Below are 19,244 nucleotides of genomic sequence, written 5' to 3'. Positions count from 1 at the left end.
CTTCTTTCACTCAGCATAATGCTTTTGAGATCTATCCAGCAGTTTGTTCCTTTCTTTGCTGAATATTACCGCACTGAATGGATATAACATCAAATTTGTTAATTCGTTCTTTTTTTTGCATTTGTTTTGCCATTTTAAATATATAGTTCAGTGACATTAAGTATATTCATAATTTTTATAGCCACTACCACACACATTTTTAGTTTGAATAAATAACACATGCACATATGAAAAACTCTGATCATTAGAAGAGTGTTCTGTATATGTTTGTTAGATCTAGTTTTATTGTATTAAGTCCCCCCCCCTCTCTCTTTAGTTATCTTCTGTCTGGTTCTTTACATTATTGAGAGGTTTCCAATGGTATTGTAAAACTGTTTTCTCCCTTCACTTCTCATTTTTTACTTTATATTTGATGATCCATCATTAGGTATGTAAGTATTTACAACCATTGTGTCTTAGTGTACTGAACCTCTTATTAATGCATAATGTCTTTCTTTGTCTCTTGTAAGCTTTTTGTATTTAGTCTGTTTTGTTTGTTAATGGTATAGCCATCCACGCTCTCTTTTGTCTCCTATTTGCATGGAAATTTTTTTTTCCATCCTTTCACTTTCAGTTTATTTGTTCTTTGTATCTAAAGTGAATGTTTTATAGACAGCATATAATTGGGTCATTTTAAAAAGTCCATTCTGCCAATCTGTGTCTTTTGACTGGAGAGTTTAATCCATTTACATTTAAAGTAATTACCGGTAAGGAGGAACTTCTCTTTTTGCTATTTCTTTTCTACATACTTTATAGCTTTTTTGTCCCTTGTTTTCTGCATTACTGTCTTTTTCTTTAGTTGGTTCTTTGTATGGAAACATTTAAATTTCTTTCTTATTTTATTTTGCATATATTCTATAGCTATTTTCTTTGTAGTTACCATGGAGAGTACATTGAAGATCCTAAAATTACAACAGTCTAACTTGAATTTATACCAGCTCAACTTCGATAACATACAAAAACTCTTTTTTTGAGACAGAGTCTCACTCCATCACCCAGGCTGGAGTGCAGTGGTACGGTCCCAGCTCCACCTCCTGAGTTGAAGGGATTCTTGACTGCACTTTTAACAGCTCCTTCTTCACTCCTTTCAGTTGTTGATATCACAGAATTACATCATGTGTGCCCTAAAACATACATGAATAAATCTTTGAAATGCATTAACCTCTTAAATTAAATGCTGTAGAAAACAGAATGTGGAGTTACAACCAAAATTTGCAATAATACTAGTTTTAGGGTTTTTTTTTAAGTGTATTAGTCTCTTAAGTCAGAAAACAAAAAGTGCAGTTATATTCACCTGAGACATCAGGTTTATATAATTTGATTGTGAGGCATCAAATTAATCTTTACAATTATACTCATGTATTTACTTTGATTAAGATCTTTATTTCTTTATATAGCTTCACGTTAATGCCTAGAGTACTTTCATTTCACCCTGCAAGACCACCTTGAGCATTTCTTGCAGGGCATGTCTAGTAACAAACTCTTTCAGGTTTTAAGTGGGAATGTCTTACTTTCTCCCTTACTTTTGAAGGACAGTTTTGCCAAATATAAGATTTTTTTATTGACAGTTTTTTCTTTTAGCACTTTGAATGTATCTGCGCACTGTCTTCTAGCTTCCAAAGTTTTTGATGAGAAATCTGTTGATAATCTTTTATTTTTATTTATTTATTTATTTTTCCTTTTTAAAGACAGTATCACTCTATTGCCCAGGCAGGAGTGCTCTTGGCCCACTACAACCTCCACCTCCTGGGTTAAAGTGATTCTCCTGCTTCAGTCTCTTGAGTAGCTGGGACTACATGCGTGCACCACTACACCCAGCTAATTTTTGTATTTTTAGAAGAGACAGGATGTTGTCGTATTGGCCAGGCTGGTCTCAAACTCCGTGCCTCAAGTGATACTCCCACCTCAGCCTCCCACAGTACTGGGACTGCACTGTGCCTGGCCTGTTGATAATCTTATTTAAGATTCCTTACATGTGATGAGTTACTTCTCTCTTCCTGCTTTCATGATTCTTTGTGGTTGGCTTCCAAAAGTTTGATTATAATGTTTCTTGACATGGACCTCTTTGAGGTCATCTTACCATCTTAGAGTTCATTGAACTTCTTGGATGTTTATACATTCATATCTTTAATCAGATTTGGAAAGTTTTCAGCCATTATTTCTTCAATTTTTTTTTTTTTTTTTTTTTTTTGAGATGGAGTCACTTGTCTGTCACTTGTCTAGAGTGCAGTGGCATGATCTCAGTTCACTGTAACCTCTGCCTCTTGATTCAAGTGATTCTCCTGCCTTAGTCTCCCGAGTAGCTGGGATTACAGGCATATGTCGCCATGCCCAGCTAATTTTTGTATCTTTGGTAGAGATGGGGTTTCACCATGTCGGCCAGGCTGGTCTTGAACGCCTGACCTCAGGTAGTCTGCCCACCTCAGCCTCCCAAAGTGCTCAGATTACATATTTATTCAGATACTCTCTTTGCCCTTTTCTTTCTTCTTCTGAGACTCCCACATGCATATGTTGGGTCGTGTTATGGTATCCCAGAGGTCACTTAAACTCTATTCATTTTTTTTTCAGTCTTTCTGTTCCCAGACTCCATAATTTCCATTGTCTTATCTTCAAGTTTGCTGATTCATTCTTTTGCCTGCTAAAATCTGCCTTTGAGGTTCTGTAGTGAAATTTTCATTTCAATTATACTTTTCAGCTCCAGAATTTCGTTTTGTTTTACTAGGTGTTTTGGTTTTTTATTAAGATTGCATTTTGTTCATGCATCATTTTCTTGATTTTTTCCACATATTCTAGTTCTTTAAGTATCGTTAAAGATACTTAAAACTGTCTTAAGACAGTTGTTTAAAAATCTTTTTTGAGTAGATCTGGCTTGAGATTTTTCTCAGGTACAATTTCTGTGGATTTATTTTTCCCCTCTGAATGGGTCATATTTTTATCTTTCTTTGTATGCCTTCTGATTTTTTTTTTTTTTTTTTTTTTTTTTGAGATGGAGTCTCTCTCAGTTGCCCAGGCTAGAGTGCGGTGTGGTGATCTCGGCTTACTGCAAGCTCCACCTCCGGGGTTCACGCCATTTTCCTGCCTCAGCCTCCTGAGTAGCTGGGACTACAGGCGCCCGCTGCCACACCTGGCTAATTTTTTGTATTTTTAGTAGAGACGGGGTTTCACCGTGTTAGCCAGGATGGTCTCGATCTTCTGACCTCGTGATCTGCCCACCTCGGCCTCCCAAAGTACTGGGATTACAGGCGTGAGCTACCCGCCCCCAGCTGCCTTCTGATTTTTTAAAAAATGAAAACTGGGCCAGGCACGGTGGCTCACGCCTGTAATCCCAGCACTTTGGGAGGCCGAGGCGGGCAGATCACGAGGTCAGGAGATCGAGACTATCCTGGCTAACACGGTGAAACCCTGTTTCTAGTGAAAATACCAAAAATGAGCCGGGTGTAGCAGCGGGCGCCTGTAGTCCCAGCTCCTCAGGAGGCTGAGGCAGGAGAATAGCGGGAACCCGGGAGGCGGAGCTTGCGGTGAGCCGAGATCGTGCCACTACACTCCAGCCTGGGCGACACAGCGAGATTCTGTCTCAAAAAAAAAAAAATGGGCATTTGCAGCTAATCATGTGGGAACTGTGGAAATCAGATTCTCTCTCTTCCTCAGGGCTTGCTGTTTTTATTTATTCTTTTGGACTTCTTTTTTAAATTGTTGAAAGCTGTCTCTGTACCAGGCTTCAGCCCAAAGTATAAACTTAATGTCTTCTCAGGTCTTTCAGAGCCTGATTCTTTCCCTCGGCAGGTGCCTCACTTTCTGATTTTCTCCATATATGCAATTGCAATTGTTTTTGACTGTCCTAGTCTTCAATGTCTGACTCTCAAAGGAGAACAAAAGAAAAATGAAGTGGAGAAGTGCACTGGCTGTTTAAATAATTCCGGGGGTGGGTGGGGGTGGGGCTGGGCGTGTAACAAATGGAGGAGGTGCCTGCCTCTATGTATCTCTGTGATTAGAAGCCACAATCGGCAATCTAGGTATAGATTCCCAGTATTTGGAGGATCCTTTTTTCTCCAACCCAGCTCCCTCAAGCTGTGTGCACAGTGTTCCAGGAACACATACATGCGCAGCTGCCTCCCTCAGGGCTGGGAGAGGGGTATGGGCAACTGCTACTGTGCTAAGAGCTGAAATTGACCAAAATTAACTACAGTTTACTGTATAAGCCTTTCTCTGGAAGTTGCGGATATTCCATAGACTGCAAGTTTCAAAAACAGTTACATCAGGCCAAGTGCAGTGGCTGACGCCTGTAATCCCAGCACTTTCGGAGGCCGAGGCGGGTGGATCACCTGAGACTGTCAGGAGTTCGAGACCAGCCTTGCCAATATGGTGAAATCTTGTCTGTACTAAAAATACAAAAATTAGCTGGGCATGGTGGCACATGCCTGTAGTCCCAGCTACTCAGGAGGCTGAAACAGGAGAATCGCTTGAGCCTGGGAGGTGGAGGTAGCAGTGAGCTGAGATTGCACCACCGCACTCCAGCCTGGGCAACAGAGTGAGACTCCATTTCAAAAAAAACAAAACAGTTAAATCAGACAGATAATACCAGTGCACTTGTCTAGGTGGGTAGACAGATTCCTGGTGCTTTCTTCTCTGCCATCTTCCCAAAATACTCTCAATCCATCTGTCGTTTGATATTTAGCTGTTTCCCGTGTGGAACTATTGTGATGATGAAGCTCTCTGAAAATTCATGCAAGAGTCTGTGTGTGAACATACGTTTTTATTTCCCTTGGGTAAATAAGAATTAAGTTAATGCTTAACTTTGTAAGAATCTACTAAATAATTTTCTGAAGTAATTGTACTGTTTACATGCCCACTAGCAGTGGATGAGGATGCCAGTTGGTCCACGTTTTTGACAAAAGATGATGTTGTATTTTTAATTTTAGTCATTCAACTGAGTATAAGGTATGTCATTGTGGTTTTAAGTTGTATTTCTGTGGTGACCAGTACTGTTGAACATTTTTTTCATGTACTTACTGGCTGTTCATATATCTTGTTTTTGAACTGTGTTTTCAATTTTTTTCACCCTAGTTCTACCAGGTTGTTTGTTTTATTATTATTGGGTTGTAACAGTTCTTTATATATTCTGGTTACAAGCCCTTTATCAGATATAGGTATTGTAAATTTTCTTTCCCCAGTCTGCCTTTTCTTTCCATTTTAAAATAGTTTTTTTTGAAGACCAGAAGCTGCTTATTCTGTTGGTGTATTATAGTCTTTTTCTTATGTGGTTCATGAGTTTTTTTATCCTGTCCAAAAGATTACCGACATTTTTCCTAGGGATTTTATATCTTAGCTTGTATTTTTAGGTCAATGAAGACCCTGTTAGTCTATAAACTTTTTGAAGATACAGGCCATACCTGGTTTACCTCTGTATTTTCCACAGTGATTAGTAGTCTAATAAATATTTGTTGAATGACTAAGTCAATATCACTTCAGGTAGATAATGATGGTAAGATACAGACAGATAACTAGGCCCTAAGCTTCTGTATCCATTCCGTCTTTGCTGTTGTGACCTGTGGGCTTGAATTACTTCCATGCTTTTGATTTAATTTATCAATCTATTCTAGTTGGGGGAAAAAAATTAGTTAAAAAAAAAAAACTCCATCAGAAAATGCATTTAAAAACTTGAAATACTATGCTATTGGATCTGTTAGGATATCTTAAAGTACCCTTATTATGTGAAACTGAAATTTCTTTTTCTCTTTTAACATAAAATATGTATATATACGTACACGTGTGTGTGTGTGTGTGTGTGTGTGTGTGTGTGTGTGTTTTATTTTCTTTAAGAGACAAGGTTTCATTGTGTTGCCCAGGCTGGTCTCAAACTCCTAGGGTGAAGTGGTCCTTCCTCCTTGGTCTCCCAAACTGCTGAAACTACAGACATGAGCCACCGCTCCTGGCTTCATTTTACATTTTCATGCAGTGGGTGTGAATTTCTCTTGGTATGAATTCAGAAAATTCAGTGATTTTGTTTTCTTTTTTTTTAGTTGAAATTGTAAAAGTTTGCCTGTGATCTATGTACATGAATTATAGAAACCACGGAAACATTTCTGTGCATTTTACTTCGCTGAAACCCACTAACAACCTTAAGTGCAGTTTTGGGGCAGAGCTAGGGCATCTAAACAAGGACACTTTAAAGAGCGAAAGGGAGGGCTGGTAACAGTTATGCTGGAGCAGTCAGCATAAAATGGATTTTTCCTGGGCAAACCAAGACCTGTGATCACCCTAAAGTTGATGAATAGGAGCAGATTAAATTTCTCTCTTCATCGGTGTTATATTTGCTTGTTTTTAGGGAACCACGTAATAGAAATGCCTCATAGTCTGTAGAAGATGTGCTGTAGGAAAAAAAAAAAATGTATGTTTGTTTGTGTGTATGTTTGTATGTGTTTTACAGAAAATAAAAGGAAATTTTATCTTTGCTCCTTTAGAAAAAATTGCCAATAAATTCAGTTATGGTTTTCCTTCCCTCTCACCAGTAAAAGGTGATAACACATAAGCTTAGTCACATGTATTAGTTGCTAGCCACATTAATTTTATTTATTTTGATGTCAACTCCTATTTTATTTCCCTCATATACCCTACACGGAAAAAAAAAAAAAACTGGTGTTTTGCCACATGAAACAGGTGTAGGGGATGGATAAACAGACATGTGTCACATAAATCTTTACAGTTGGAGAATATGCAAAACCCAAGCCAGCCTTATTTCACATTTAAGAGGTAGCTTTAGCATGTGAATTAGGATAAAGATCAGGAGATAGACACTTGTTTTTTGTTTCTGGAACATTCTTTAGGGACTTTCATTTAGTTTCTTCAACTGGGTAATTATTCTGGGCTTTCTGCCTGATTCTCCTTTAAGACAGTGTGGTGTGAAGTTCAATGGAAAAATTTGAATTTTAGGCAGACAGTATTTTAGGTACTACTGTAGAAAGAGTTATCTCAAAAATTTTCTTACATGCCTTTCTTAGCCAAAATATATGTGTGATTTGATAATACTGGTATTTCCTATATAGCTGTGGAGGGTTGGATGTAACTTGGGAATTTGGAGGTAACAGTTTGAATAGTTCAACCCAGAGTTTCTCTGCCTTTTGTATGGGTCATCCCATGATCCATATCATTGAGAGTGTTCATTTTTAGTATTCATGCAGCCTACGAGGCCTGGCGTGGCAGAGCATGCCATTTTTCCTCTTTTTCCTCCTCCTTCTCGCCCTTACTCTTCCTATTCAGGGAAAATGAATAGGGATTTTTCATATATTATTTCTATAGGCTAACTCCTCCTGTAAAAGCAGTTTGCCTATTTCTAGTTTTTGATGGTTCTTCCTTTGTGCTTTTATGTTCATAAACCAAGCTCTGTTTGATTTAGAGTGTCAAGAGTATTAGAAAATGTTTATTTTATTCATAGTATATAGGTCTATGCAAATGTACCCTTTTTATGAAATAATACCTTTCATGTCAATGATCTGTGCCTTTTACTTTCAATCATAAGTGGTAATTAAAAGAGCTAGATCAGGTTGGGCACAGTGGCTCATGCCTGTAATCCCAGCCCTTTGGGACGCCGACGTGGGCGGATCACCTGAGGTCAGGAGTTCGAGACCAGCCTGGCCAACATGGAGAAACCCCGCCTCTACTAAAAATACAAAAATTAGCTGGGCGTGGTGGCACGCACCTGTAGTTCCAGCTATTCGGGAGGCTGAGACGGGAGAATGGCTTGAACCTGGGAGGCGGGGGTTGCAGTGAGCCAAGATTGCATCACTGTACTCCAGTCTGGGTGATAGAGCAAGACTCAGTCTCAAAAAAAAAAAAAAAAGAATTTGATCAGTGGTTCTCAACTCTGGTTATATGTTAGAATGTTTCAGGATCTTTTAAAAAATATATAGATATATTAGCTTGACTCCCCTAACCCCCTTAGGAAAAATCAGATTTAATTGATCTGGGTGTGGGACTGGGCATCAGGATTGTTTTCTGTAGTGCCATATGTTATTCTACTATGCAGCCAGGGCTGAAAACCACTCTGGATCAGTGGTTTTTAACATGTAGTCCTTGGACCAGCAGCATCACCATCACCTGGAATGTGTAGAAATGGAGACTCTCAGGCCTACCCTGGACCTACTAAAGCTGACCAGTTTAGGGGTGGGGCCAAGTGGGGTGGGGCCAAGTAAACTGTGTTTCCACAAGCCTCTGGTCAATCTAATGCATGTTAAAACTTGAGAATCACTGCTGTAGGTCATCTAAGCATTTATAACAAAGCCTCCTTTTGCATAAGTCCAACCTTGTGGGCTCCACAATGCTCCAGAATGGCTCTAGACTTGAAAGTAGCTAAAGAAGGTAGGCGGGGGAAGGGAAGAAGCTGCCCATAGTCGAGAAGTGCTATAAAGTATATTGGATATGTTACCATTTTGTAAATCATAAAATAGAATGAAAATGTATCCTGACTGGGTATGGTGGCTAATTCCTGTAATCCCAACACTTTGGGAGGCCGAGGTGGGCAGATCACTTAAGGCCAGGAGTTTGAGACCAGCCTGGCCAATGTGACAAAACCCCATCTCTACTAAAAATATAAAAATTAGCCAGGTGTGGTGGCACGTGCCTGTAATCCTAGCTGCTCAGAGGCTGAGGTATGAAAATCACTTGAACGCAGGAGCGGGAGGTTGCAGTGAGCTAAGATTGTGCCACTGTACTCCAACCTAGCCATAGAGCAAGACTCAGTCTCAGAAAAAAAGAAAGAGAATGAAAATGTACCTGATTGACTATCAGTGCTTATTAATGACTGTTCCTTTCTACTACTAAATAACTATATATAGGAGAAAGAATAAGACAGGAAAGAAGCAAGTAAGGGATGGTGGAAGAAAGGTGAACAAAGAACGGCCACCAAGAATGGAATAACCAAGTTGTCCAGAGAGGCAGAAACCACCCAGAGGACAGTGACATTTAAGATACAGAACTTCTCTTTGCACATGTTTTGTACTTTAAAAAGTAGAGCACAGATGCTCAGTGGTACCATTCAGCATCTGTGCTGAACTTTTTACTTTTTAAGACTGCACCCTTGCAGCAGTACAGTAAGTGGGCCATGGATTTGGACTGCTTATGTTAAAGCAGCTTTGGCTTGATGCTCTGGACTATTTACTAACTTATGTAAGCCTCAGTTTCTGAAGTTATAAAATGGAATGAAATCACCTCTCTTATACGGTAGCAAGGATGAAATGAACGTGTGTAAAGTGCTTGATAGACAGTCTCATCATTCAACTTTTTTTTTTTTTTTTGAGATGGAGTCTCGCTCTGTCGTCCAGGCTGGAGTGCAGTGGTGTGGTCTCGGCTCACTGCAACCTGAGCCTCCTGGATTCAAGCACTTCTTGTGCCTCAGCCTCCCAAGTAGTTGGAATTACAGGGGTATGCCACTTGTCACTTTGGTCTTGGATTTCCAGCCTCTAGAACTGCAGGAAAATTAATTTCTGTTGTTTAAGCCACCCAGTCTGTGATATTTTGTTATAGCAACGCCTGGCTAATTTTTGTATTTTTAGTAGAGGCAGGATTTCACCATGTTGGCCAGGCTGATGTCGAACTCCTCACAGCCTCAGCTGATCCACCTGCCTCAGCCTCCCAAAGTGCTGGGATTACAGGCGTGAGCCACCACGCCTGGCCTCAGTCAACTTTTAAAAAATGTATTGTGGCAAAATATACATAAGATAAAATTTACCAATAGTGACATTATACAACCAACATCACTGTCTAGTTCCAGAACATTTCCATCACCCCAAAAGGAAGTCCCATACCCATAAAACAGTTAATCTCTGTTATGTACTGAATTGCCTCTCCCCCAGGATTCATGTATTATGTTGTCCTAACTCCTATGTGATTGTATTTGAAGATAGTACCATTAAAAAGTAATGTTGTTTGAGGACATAAGGGTGCAACCCTAATCCAGTATGACTGGTGTCCATATAGGAAGAGACACCAGGAGTGCTTGTGCACAGAGGAAAATCCACATGAAGACATGTCAAGAAGGCAGCCTTCAGCAAACCTGAAAGAGAGGCTTCACCAGAAACCAATCCTGCCGTCACTTTGGTCTTGAATTTCTGGCCTCTAGAACTGCAGAAAAATTAATTTCTGTTGTTTAAGTCACCCAGTCTGTGATATTTTGTTATAGCAACTCATGTAAAATAATGTACTGTCCATTTCCTCCCCACCCAATCCTGGCAACCACTTTCTGCTTTCTGTTTTTATAGATTTGCCTATTCTGGATATTTCATGTACAGGAAATCATATAGTATGTGGCCTTTGGTGTGTAGCTTCTTTCACTTAGCCTAGTGTTTCCATCCATGTTATAGCGTGTATCAGTATTTCTTTTTTATGGCTGAAAATTATTCCATTGTATGAATACACCACATTTAGGTTATTTATTCATTCATTCATTGATGAATATTGGGGTTATTTCTACTTTTTGGCTATCTATATAATGCCACTATGAACATTTGTGTACAAAGTTTTGTTTGAATACTTGTCTTTATTATTTCTTTGAGGTGTATATTCAGGAGGAAATTGTTGGGTCATTCTATGTTTAATTTATTGAGGAACCACCAAATTGTTTTCCATAACAGTTATACAATTTCACATTCCCACCAACAGTATACAAGGAGTTTCTCTATATCCTTGCCAACATTGTTATTTTTTATTTTCAAAATTTAGCCATCAAAAATCTTTTTAAAAAGCATATTAATTAGAGGTCTAAACTTTCTTTAGGGCAGTAGTTCTTTATTAGGGATTCACATCATAATTACTAGTGGAGCTTTTAAATATATCCATGACCAGGATCCTTCTTAGACTTTTTGAATAGAGGTCTTCAGAGGTAGAGCCCTGAACTAATACTCCTCGTTAAGAACCATTGCCAAAGGTAGTGGTTCTCAGCATATGGTCTGGATATCTCTGGGGCTTCACATCCTCTCAGGGGAATCCTTGAAGTTGAAACAATTTTCATAATACTAAGACAGTAATTGCCTTTTTCATTCTCATTGTCTCAAGAGTATATATACAGTGTTTTCCAGTCTTTGTGGCATGTGATAGTGCATCAGATTGAATGCAAAAGTAGATATGAGAATCTAGCCACCTTTTGTTAAGCCAGACATTAAAGAAACTTATAAAAGTATAAAGCAGTGTCACTCCACTTACTAATTTTTTTGTTTTGGGAAAAAATTATGTTTCATAAAAAGTATGTTATTTGTAACACATAATGGACGTGTCATTGTTTTTGTTTTGTGTGTTTTGTTTTTTTTTTTTTGAGACAGGGTCTCGCTCTGTCACCTGGGCTGGAGCACAGTTGCGTTATCATAGCTCACTGCAGCCTCAACCTCCCAGACTCAATCAGTCCTCCTGCCTCAGCCTCCCAACTAGCTGGGACTAAAGGTGCATGCCGCCTTGCTTGGCTAATTTTTGTATTTTTTGTAGGGATGGGGTTTCACCATGTTGCCCAGTCTGGTCTCAAATCCTGGCCTCAAACGATCCACCTGCGTCAGCCTTCCAAAGTGTTTGGATTACAGGCATGAGCCACCATGTGCGGCCTTGTCATTATCTTTAAGTAACACAAACATAGTTTTTATAGTAAACATTGGTAGATACAACCTAGATAAACCACATTTCTTTGAGGTCTACAATAATTTGAAGTGTAAAGGGGTCTTTACAACATGGTGAGACCCCATCTATAAAAAGATTTTTAATTAGCTGGGCTGGGTGGCACATAGTTGTGGTCTTCGCTACTCAAGAGGCTGGGGCAGGAGGATTACTTGAGCCCAGGAGGTTGAGGCTGCAGTGAACTGTGTTTGTGCCCCTGCACTCCAGCCTGGGTGATACAGCAAGACTCTGTCTCAAAAAAAAAAAAAAAAAAAAAAATTAAGCAAATGCCAACTGTATCCCAATGGAAAGGAAGGAGACAAAAAGTAACTTTGATCCATTTGTTCTCTTACCATATAGTTGGTATTAGATTAACCTTTTGATGTATTTTATTTCATTTCATCTTTATAATAACCTCCATGACATTTATATACTCACCCTCATTTTTGCATGGGGAAATTGAGTCTTACAGAAATTAAGAACTTAGTTTGTTCGTAAGTGGAGGAGCCATGATTTCAACTGAGGTCTTTAGACTACATGTTCTTAATCAGTACTGTAACCTTAAAAAAATGAGTCATCTGGACAGGACTGGAGTCCAGGAAATTGTTGATAATTCAATGCCATAATGACTTCTCTACCTCTGTAGTATCAGCCCTAAGAAAAGGGAACCTTTGAAATATTTGTAGACTTGAATGACACTTAAATGCTATGTAGTACATGTGACTGAAGTAAAGTACTGACATGTTGTTTTCTTTAGTGGTCCTCAGAGCAAGGACCTCTAAATATGAGAAATGTAAGAGGGGTAATCTCAACACGAGTAAGTGCAGTTGATAGAATTATATACCTGTTTTTGAAAGGTAGTTTTTTGTATAATTATATACCTGTTTTTGAAAGGTGTCTTATTGAGACATAAGGATAAATACTCAATTAGAAAGAACGGATTTGTGACCTTTTAGAATAATGTTATTTTCTAAGACCCCATATCCAGTCAGTCAGTCCTGAAGAGTCCACTGTGGCAGGAATGAAGTGGCATTTCACTCAGACAGGAGCCAAAGAATCATGTACTGCTGTGTTTACATAGAATAGACGAGGATAATTATTTTCTTGTAGTAATATTACAGTTAATTTAAAAATTTTTCTAATTAGAGCAGCTTACCCTCTCTAGTCCTTTTCAAGGATTTTCTTGTTGACAGAGCAAAAATATGTGACAGTTTTAAAAAACTGATGCTGTTATTGTCTAGTGCCTTCTGTAAACAATAATTTCACAGAACAGCAGTATTTTCTGTTTAGTAATTGATATTCTATTTACCTTCCTCTTCTACCCTTAATCCCATCCCAGTGCTGTTGCAAATATTCATTTGGGAAGCTGGGTGCCATAGTGTGCATGTGTAGTTCCACTTTCTTGGGAGCCTGAGGCAGGAGGGTCACTTGATCCCAGGAGTCCAGTCTGGGCAACATAGGAGACCCCATCTCTTAAAAAATGCAATTTGGGGATCAGCATATTTTATAGAAAATGAATTACTTATTTGACAAATATTGACTAGTACGTGTTGGGCATTGGATTAAGACTGAGGATGAGGATGCCATAATGAACCAATATATATATAGAGAGAGAGAGAGAGAGAGAGAGTCACTCATGAAATTTCCAGTCTAATGGAGATGGATGTTAAATAATCACATCAATTGATGTAAATGTTTTATTTTGAAAGGTGCTGTGAACAGTAAGTAGTACATGGTGTTATTAAAGAGCATATTGGTTTTTTCACCAAACCAACAGGAAAAAAAAAGAGCATATTGAGAAGATTGGCCTAGGAAGGTTAGAAGGTGACTGAAATCAAAGTGGAAGCTGGGGAGAGGCATGAGATCAGTTTGTGACAAGTGAAAGGACCAAATAAGCAGATGGATATATACTCTTGGAACTTAGAGAGGAGGGCTGGTTAGAAGGTATAAATATGTGTGTGCAAGTAAGTGGTTAACTGAAATCATTGGCCAAGAGAGATCATATAAGGAAAAGTATCATGAGAAAAGTTAGAGGTTCTAGGAGTAACTTTGGAGGAATGCTACTGCTTAATGAACAGCTAAAGTGGCATGCAAAAGGAGGCAGAAATAGAGGTCAGAGCAGTATTTAGAAGGAAAACTAGGAGAATACTAGGAAAATAGTGTTAAATGTTTCAAGAGGTGAGGGTATTTCCATGTGTATCTCATAAAATCTGGTCACTGCTTACTGTGGTTACAAGGAAGGCCCTACATTTTCTGGTCCTTTCCACCATCTCTTACCATTGATCCTGCTACTGGCCTACACCTGTTCTTTAAATTCTTTAAACATGTCAGGCTCCTTCCTACCTTAGGACCTATGTGTTGGTGTCTGCTTTGCTAGAATGTTCTTTTCACATGTCATCTCCTCAGATGGTTAGCTAATGTTCTACCCCCTTTAGCAGGATTGTTGTCAGACTCTGTCAAACTTGGTGTTTCATCATACAATTTAGATTAAATTTTGCTTGGGTCTCAAGTTCAGTTCCAGATAAAGTATTAAGAACATGTTAAAGGAAATTATTTGGCACAAGTTTTTGGCAATAAAGGTAAGAATTTTTAGAATTTAGAATGCACCCTCCCTAAGGCATCTTGACATGACTTGATTATTGAAATGGTGAAGGCTGCATCTCTTTTATAATCCCTTTCCACCAAGTGTATTGCATGATAGAGGGATAAGGAAAAGCTGAAAAGGAGGTATCTGGAATCTACTCTGTTAGGCAGGTAGAAATAATGAATGCAAAATATGTCACAGTATTGACAATCCAGTGAACGCAAAACAGTAGTAAAATAAACGATCATTTTCTGAATGATGAGAAAAGCACTTGGCAAAAACTTTTAAAATCCAGTTTAAAAGTTTTCTGGGAGTTCATTTAAGGTCAATGAACTTTTACTAAACTAACAGTAGAAAAGTGATATGGAGGTTGGGGGTGGTTTAGGAAGGGTGTAGTGAAAGTTGCTGATCAATCTTAAGCTGAATAAGTTCTTCCCAAACTAAAGAACAGCAGTTCCTCTGTTCTTTCAGAATGTTAAGATTTGCTGTGAAATTTCAGGGTCAGAAAGAATAAATGGCCAGGCAATCAGTGACCACTTTATATTAATCTATTTGCCATCTTGAGGGCTTCATAAGACTCTACACACTGGAAAAAGTGAACTTTGTACAACTTTTTTTTTGCAATTTTGCTTTTTATTTTCCAAAGAGCCATTTTTGTAGCTATCTTGGTTGATGTGTATTGAATGTACTTTTGTTATACTAAACATTAACTCCAAGCTCATGGATTTTCCTTACATAGCTTTCCTCTCTTCATAATTTGGCACAAGAATGATTCTTAGTGCCGAGTGTTTTCTTTTTCTCTTGGTCTCTTCTCAGAGCCATACTGGCCTTTCACCTGGTTTTGTATCTTATTTTTGAAATGGCCTTGTTCTCAGATTTTATTTTAAATGTTGGTTGGTTCAATCTTTGCTGCAAATGGCTTCCATGTCTGTGGAAGATAGGAAAAAAGAAAGAAATCAACAAATTAAACTAGAAGTGATTCCACAGGCACCTAGAGACAAAATTATTGCAAAAGATAATAGAGATCAATGCCAAGCTGCCCCCAACCCCAATTCCTATAAGAATTTGAAGACCAGAAAAGCTAGGTAACTTGCTAAAGATTACAAAGTATTGATGAGAATATGTCATTCTCATTATTTTCATGAAGATAACGTTCTAGAGAGCTGTATTTTAACACATAAAACAAGCTATTCATAATATGCCAAACTGCTTACCCTAGTTATCTTTGAGAAGGGGGAATATACTAAAAATTTTTCTTTCTAATTTTCTGAGTTTGCAATGTTGTTTTGAGCATCATTATTGTTAATATCATGGTTAAGGCTATGAGCATTAGAGTCAGAAATATGGATTTGAGTCTGGCTTCCATTTACTAAGCTATGACTTTGACTTTTGGGAAAGCTGCTTAACCTCTCTGAACTGCAGTTTCTTATTCTGGAAGATAAATGTATGAATACATACTTAGATTGAGTTAACTATGAAGGGATTAACTCTAAGGTTCTTGGCCATTTAGTGCTTGGCCCATGATGATCACTCCATAATGGTGGCCACTAGTACTGCTACTGCTACTATTACGTATAATAGAACACTTGATACTAAACAGTGTCTTTGGATACTGACATGTGTGATCATTATTGAATTATTTAAACATTTATCTGCTTAAAGATTAGATGCTTTCTTATGCAATTTTTCAGCATACCTTCCAGTTCATTTTATCACTCTGTAACTTCAGAGGAAGCACTGTGGTCATTAGTTCTTGCTCTATCAAAATGATATTTAACTCTTGGATACCTCAATCAGAGCCTGATCCTTACTATAATTGAAATAAAAGTTATTGAGCCTTTTCTGCATTTTACACTAGAGACCTTGCCCTGTGTTGCCAGGGAAAATCATTAACCATTGTAAAATTTAAAAATTCCTATTGCTGCTCATCTTTGAGCATCCTATGCTCCATAAGTATATACACAATTTCTTGTGATAAAGTACCAGAAATGTCATTTTACTTATTTAGATGTACTATACTATTGACAACCTACCTAGAGATGGCACAGTCAGAGATTGGAAACTTAGAGCCTTCTAATTATTGAATTCATTGTTTGGACCAGACCTGGATTGTTTGACCCCTTTTAGGTACTGAGAGAGCCTCGGTGACATATATCTGAGTATTTTTCTGTGTTTGTAATGTTACTGTTTGTGAGGATGTGCTTTTTAGTTTACAACTGAGGAAGCCTATCATCATCATTAGTACTCATTCATTCAGCATGAGCACCTGTTTTATCTTAGGCACTAGAGATGCGAATATGAATAAAACATGGTTCCTGTTCTGGAAAATGTTATAGTTTTTTGGGGGAGAAAGATAAATAGTTATATTTCAAAGTGATATGTTCTATATAATAAACATGAAAAAGTGTTATCATAATATACAAGAAGGAGCAATAAATTTGGGGCAGTGGTAAGGATTCAGAGAGGAAGTGACAGTTGAGCCAAGTCTTAAAGGATGAATGGGAATTTTCCATTTGGAGGGTAGAGGAGCAGTGGAGGAGGCAATACAGGGTAGGGAACAGCCTATGCAAAAACCTAAGGGCATGCGTGGGGCACGCTAGGAAAGGAGAAGGTCTTCAGAGTGGCTGGAGGAAAGGGTGTGGGAAAGAACTGAGTTGAAATTAGGAGTTGGAATTTTATTCTTTGGTACTAAGGAATCATTGAAGATTTCAAAATTAGGGCTGACATAATCAGATTTGAGTTTGGAAACCTGTAGTTTGGGACTGGAGGAAGACAGGTGCCAGACACCAGTTTAAAAGCTGTTGTTTTCTAAGCAGGAGACAAAGGTTTACACTGACAGTAGCTGTGGAGATAGAGAAGAGCTGCGAGATTTCAGAGTTTTCTGAGATGTAAACAACTAAATTTTGTGATCAAAATGATAAGGGCCATGTGATAAGTTGGGGAATGTGGGATCTGTCTTGGTTGAGTAGGTGGATTAACTGAGATTAACAGAGCTGGAGGAAATATAAAAATAAAGTCAGGACTGTTCATTTTGTCTTTTGTTTTGGGGAACAGGGTCAAAATTTTCATTTTGCACAAGGTAGGTTTAGTCTTTTCAGAAACATTCTAGTAGGCAAGTCTGTAGCTGAATCTTGGAAGAAAGGCAACCTTAGTAATATTTTTGAGAACTAAGGTTCTCAGAGGTTAGCAGATCATGGTCTTAGGAAGGTAGCTGTAGAGCCAAAATATAAATTCCTAAGCTTCTACCAATTGGGACTTACTGAAATGGCAATTGAGAGAAAAATAAATCCCTTGGTTTTTACCATAGTTACTTTGTTTCCTTTCCCAGAGTATCTTTACTAAAAAAACAAACAAACAAACAAAACTAATATATAGATACATAATCCATCTATTTTCTACACTAAGTTTTCTGATCTTAATATTATTTGGCTAAATGACAGATTAGGTGTGCTCAGGATCATAGCTAAGGAACCTCAAACAGCTTGTTTTGTTCTAACAAAACCTTAACATTTAAAGATTAAGTCCTCAAGAAATATTTATTACTTCATACATGCTTGATCTAATCTCAGCTGTTACTTGGTTTGAATGTGAGGGAAACAATAAGTATTAAAGAATGACAGATGTAGTGTCTACTTCACTATAGGAATTTAAGAATAAGGGATTTTTCTCCCCATTTGGATGGTTGAGCTATAGTCCCCTGGAATCAAGGGAATAAAGTAGTTCCTCAAAATCTCTCACCTCCAAATGTAAGGGGTCATTCGCCATTGATTGAAAGACTTGGGTGGTCGCGAAGGACTTGAGTGGCCCTTGAACAAGGTGAACTGCTATATGTATCTGATGTTCTTTTTTCATGTGTTTAAAAAATAAATGAACACACCTTATCTACATGAAATTCTAGTTTTCGCTGTTATTATCTAGGTTTTCTGTGTGGTTTCTTGGGCTGTGGTGTTTTTTTCTTTACTTTGTTCTTTATTGCTGTGAAATGTAGTTGCCTGCTGTTTAAGGCAGCTGCAGTAGAGTGTACCCAGAAGTGGTTATGTTTCTATATTTAGTAAAACCATAGGATTTGTGAAGCAGTTGCAGATTCCTTCAGGATAAAATGGTTTCTATAAATGTAACTTTTTTTTTCTTTTTTCTTTTCTTTTTTTTTTTCTTTTATTTTTCTTTTTTATTTTTTTATTTAGACAGGATCTCACTCTCGCCCAGGCCAGAATGCAGTGGCATGAACATGGCTCGCTGTGGCCTCAACCTCCTGGGCTCAAACGATCCTCCTGCCTCAGCCTCCCAAGTAGCTGGAACTATAGGCACAGGCCATCACACCCAGCTATTTTAAAAGATTTTTTGTAGACGTAAATTTTCACCATGTTTCCCAGGCTGGTCTTGAACTCGTAAGTTTAAGCAGTCTTCCCAGGAAGTGCTAGGATTACAGACCTGAGCCACTGTGCCCAGCCTCAATGTAACATTTTTAATGAAACTATTATTATCACCCATTAGAGAAATATATAGCAGCAAATATGTGTGAGTCTGTGGACAAGACAGAGGCACACGAAGCTTGTTTTTATTTCCTTAAGAGCTCAGTGAATATTTTAAATCCTTAAAATTAATCATGTGAATTCTATTTTTATTCTCTTAATCTTGAATTGCAGAGCTTTTACTCAAGTGTTTACCTTTGGTCCGACCTTCCGAGCTGAAAATTCTCAGAGCCGGAGGCACCTGGCAGAGTTTTATATGGTAGAAGCAGAGATTTCTTTTGTTAACAGCCTTCAAGATCTCATGCAGGTAGGTACACAAGTTTTAAAATAGCAGGTATCTGTGACATTAAAATGTTTCTGTATATATTTTTACCTCAGACATTTATGTGTTACACGTATTCATAAAGTGAAAAGAAGGGAGAACTACTGAATAAACACTTACTAAATGCCTTTACTGTAATAGTTTAAAATATAAGAGTCAGACAGATTTAAGTTTATATCCCAGCTCTGCCATTAGC

General features: G+C 38.1%; 1 protein-coding gene across 12 annotated transcripts in view; it reads left to right on the top strand.

Annotated features, from left to right (window-relative positions):
* The window catches only part of NARS2 (asparaginyl-tRNA synthetase 2, mitochondrial), a 137,114-nt gene that overhangs the window by 69,024 nt on the left and 48,846 nt on the right, over positions 1-19,244 (top strand). For all 12 annotated transcript variants that reach the window (XM_074014891.1, XM_074014892.1, XM_074014890.1 and 9 more), the window contains exon 7: positions 18,901-19,033. In XM_074014891.1, coding sequence (XP_073870992.1) covers positions 18,901-19,033 — 133 coding nt within the window. The remainder of the gene's footprint in view (positions 1-18,900; positions 19,034-19,244) is intronic.

This window comes from Macaca fascicularis, chromosome 14, assembly GCF_037993035.2.
Source record: "Macaca fascicularis isolate 582-1 chromosome 14, T2T-MFA8v1.1".
NCBI classification, from domain to species: domain Eukaryota; kingdom Metazoa; phylum Chordata; class Mammalia; order Primates; family Cercopithecidae; genus Macaca; species Macaca fascicularis.
The sequence above is the reverse complement of the archived record's forward strand: the minus strand, read 5'-3'. Positions and strand labels throughout refer to the sequence as shown.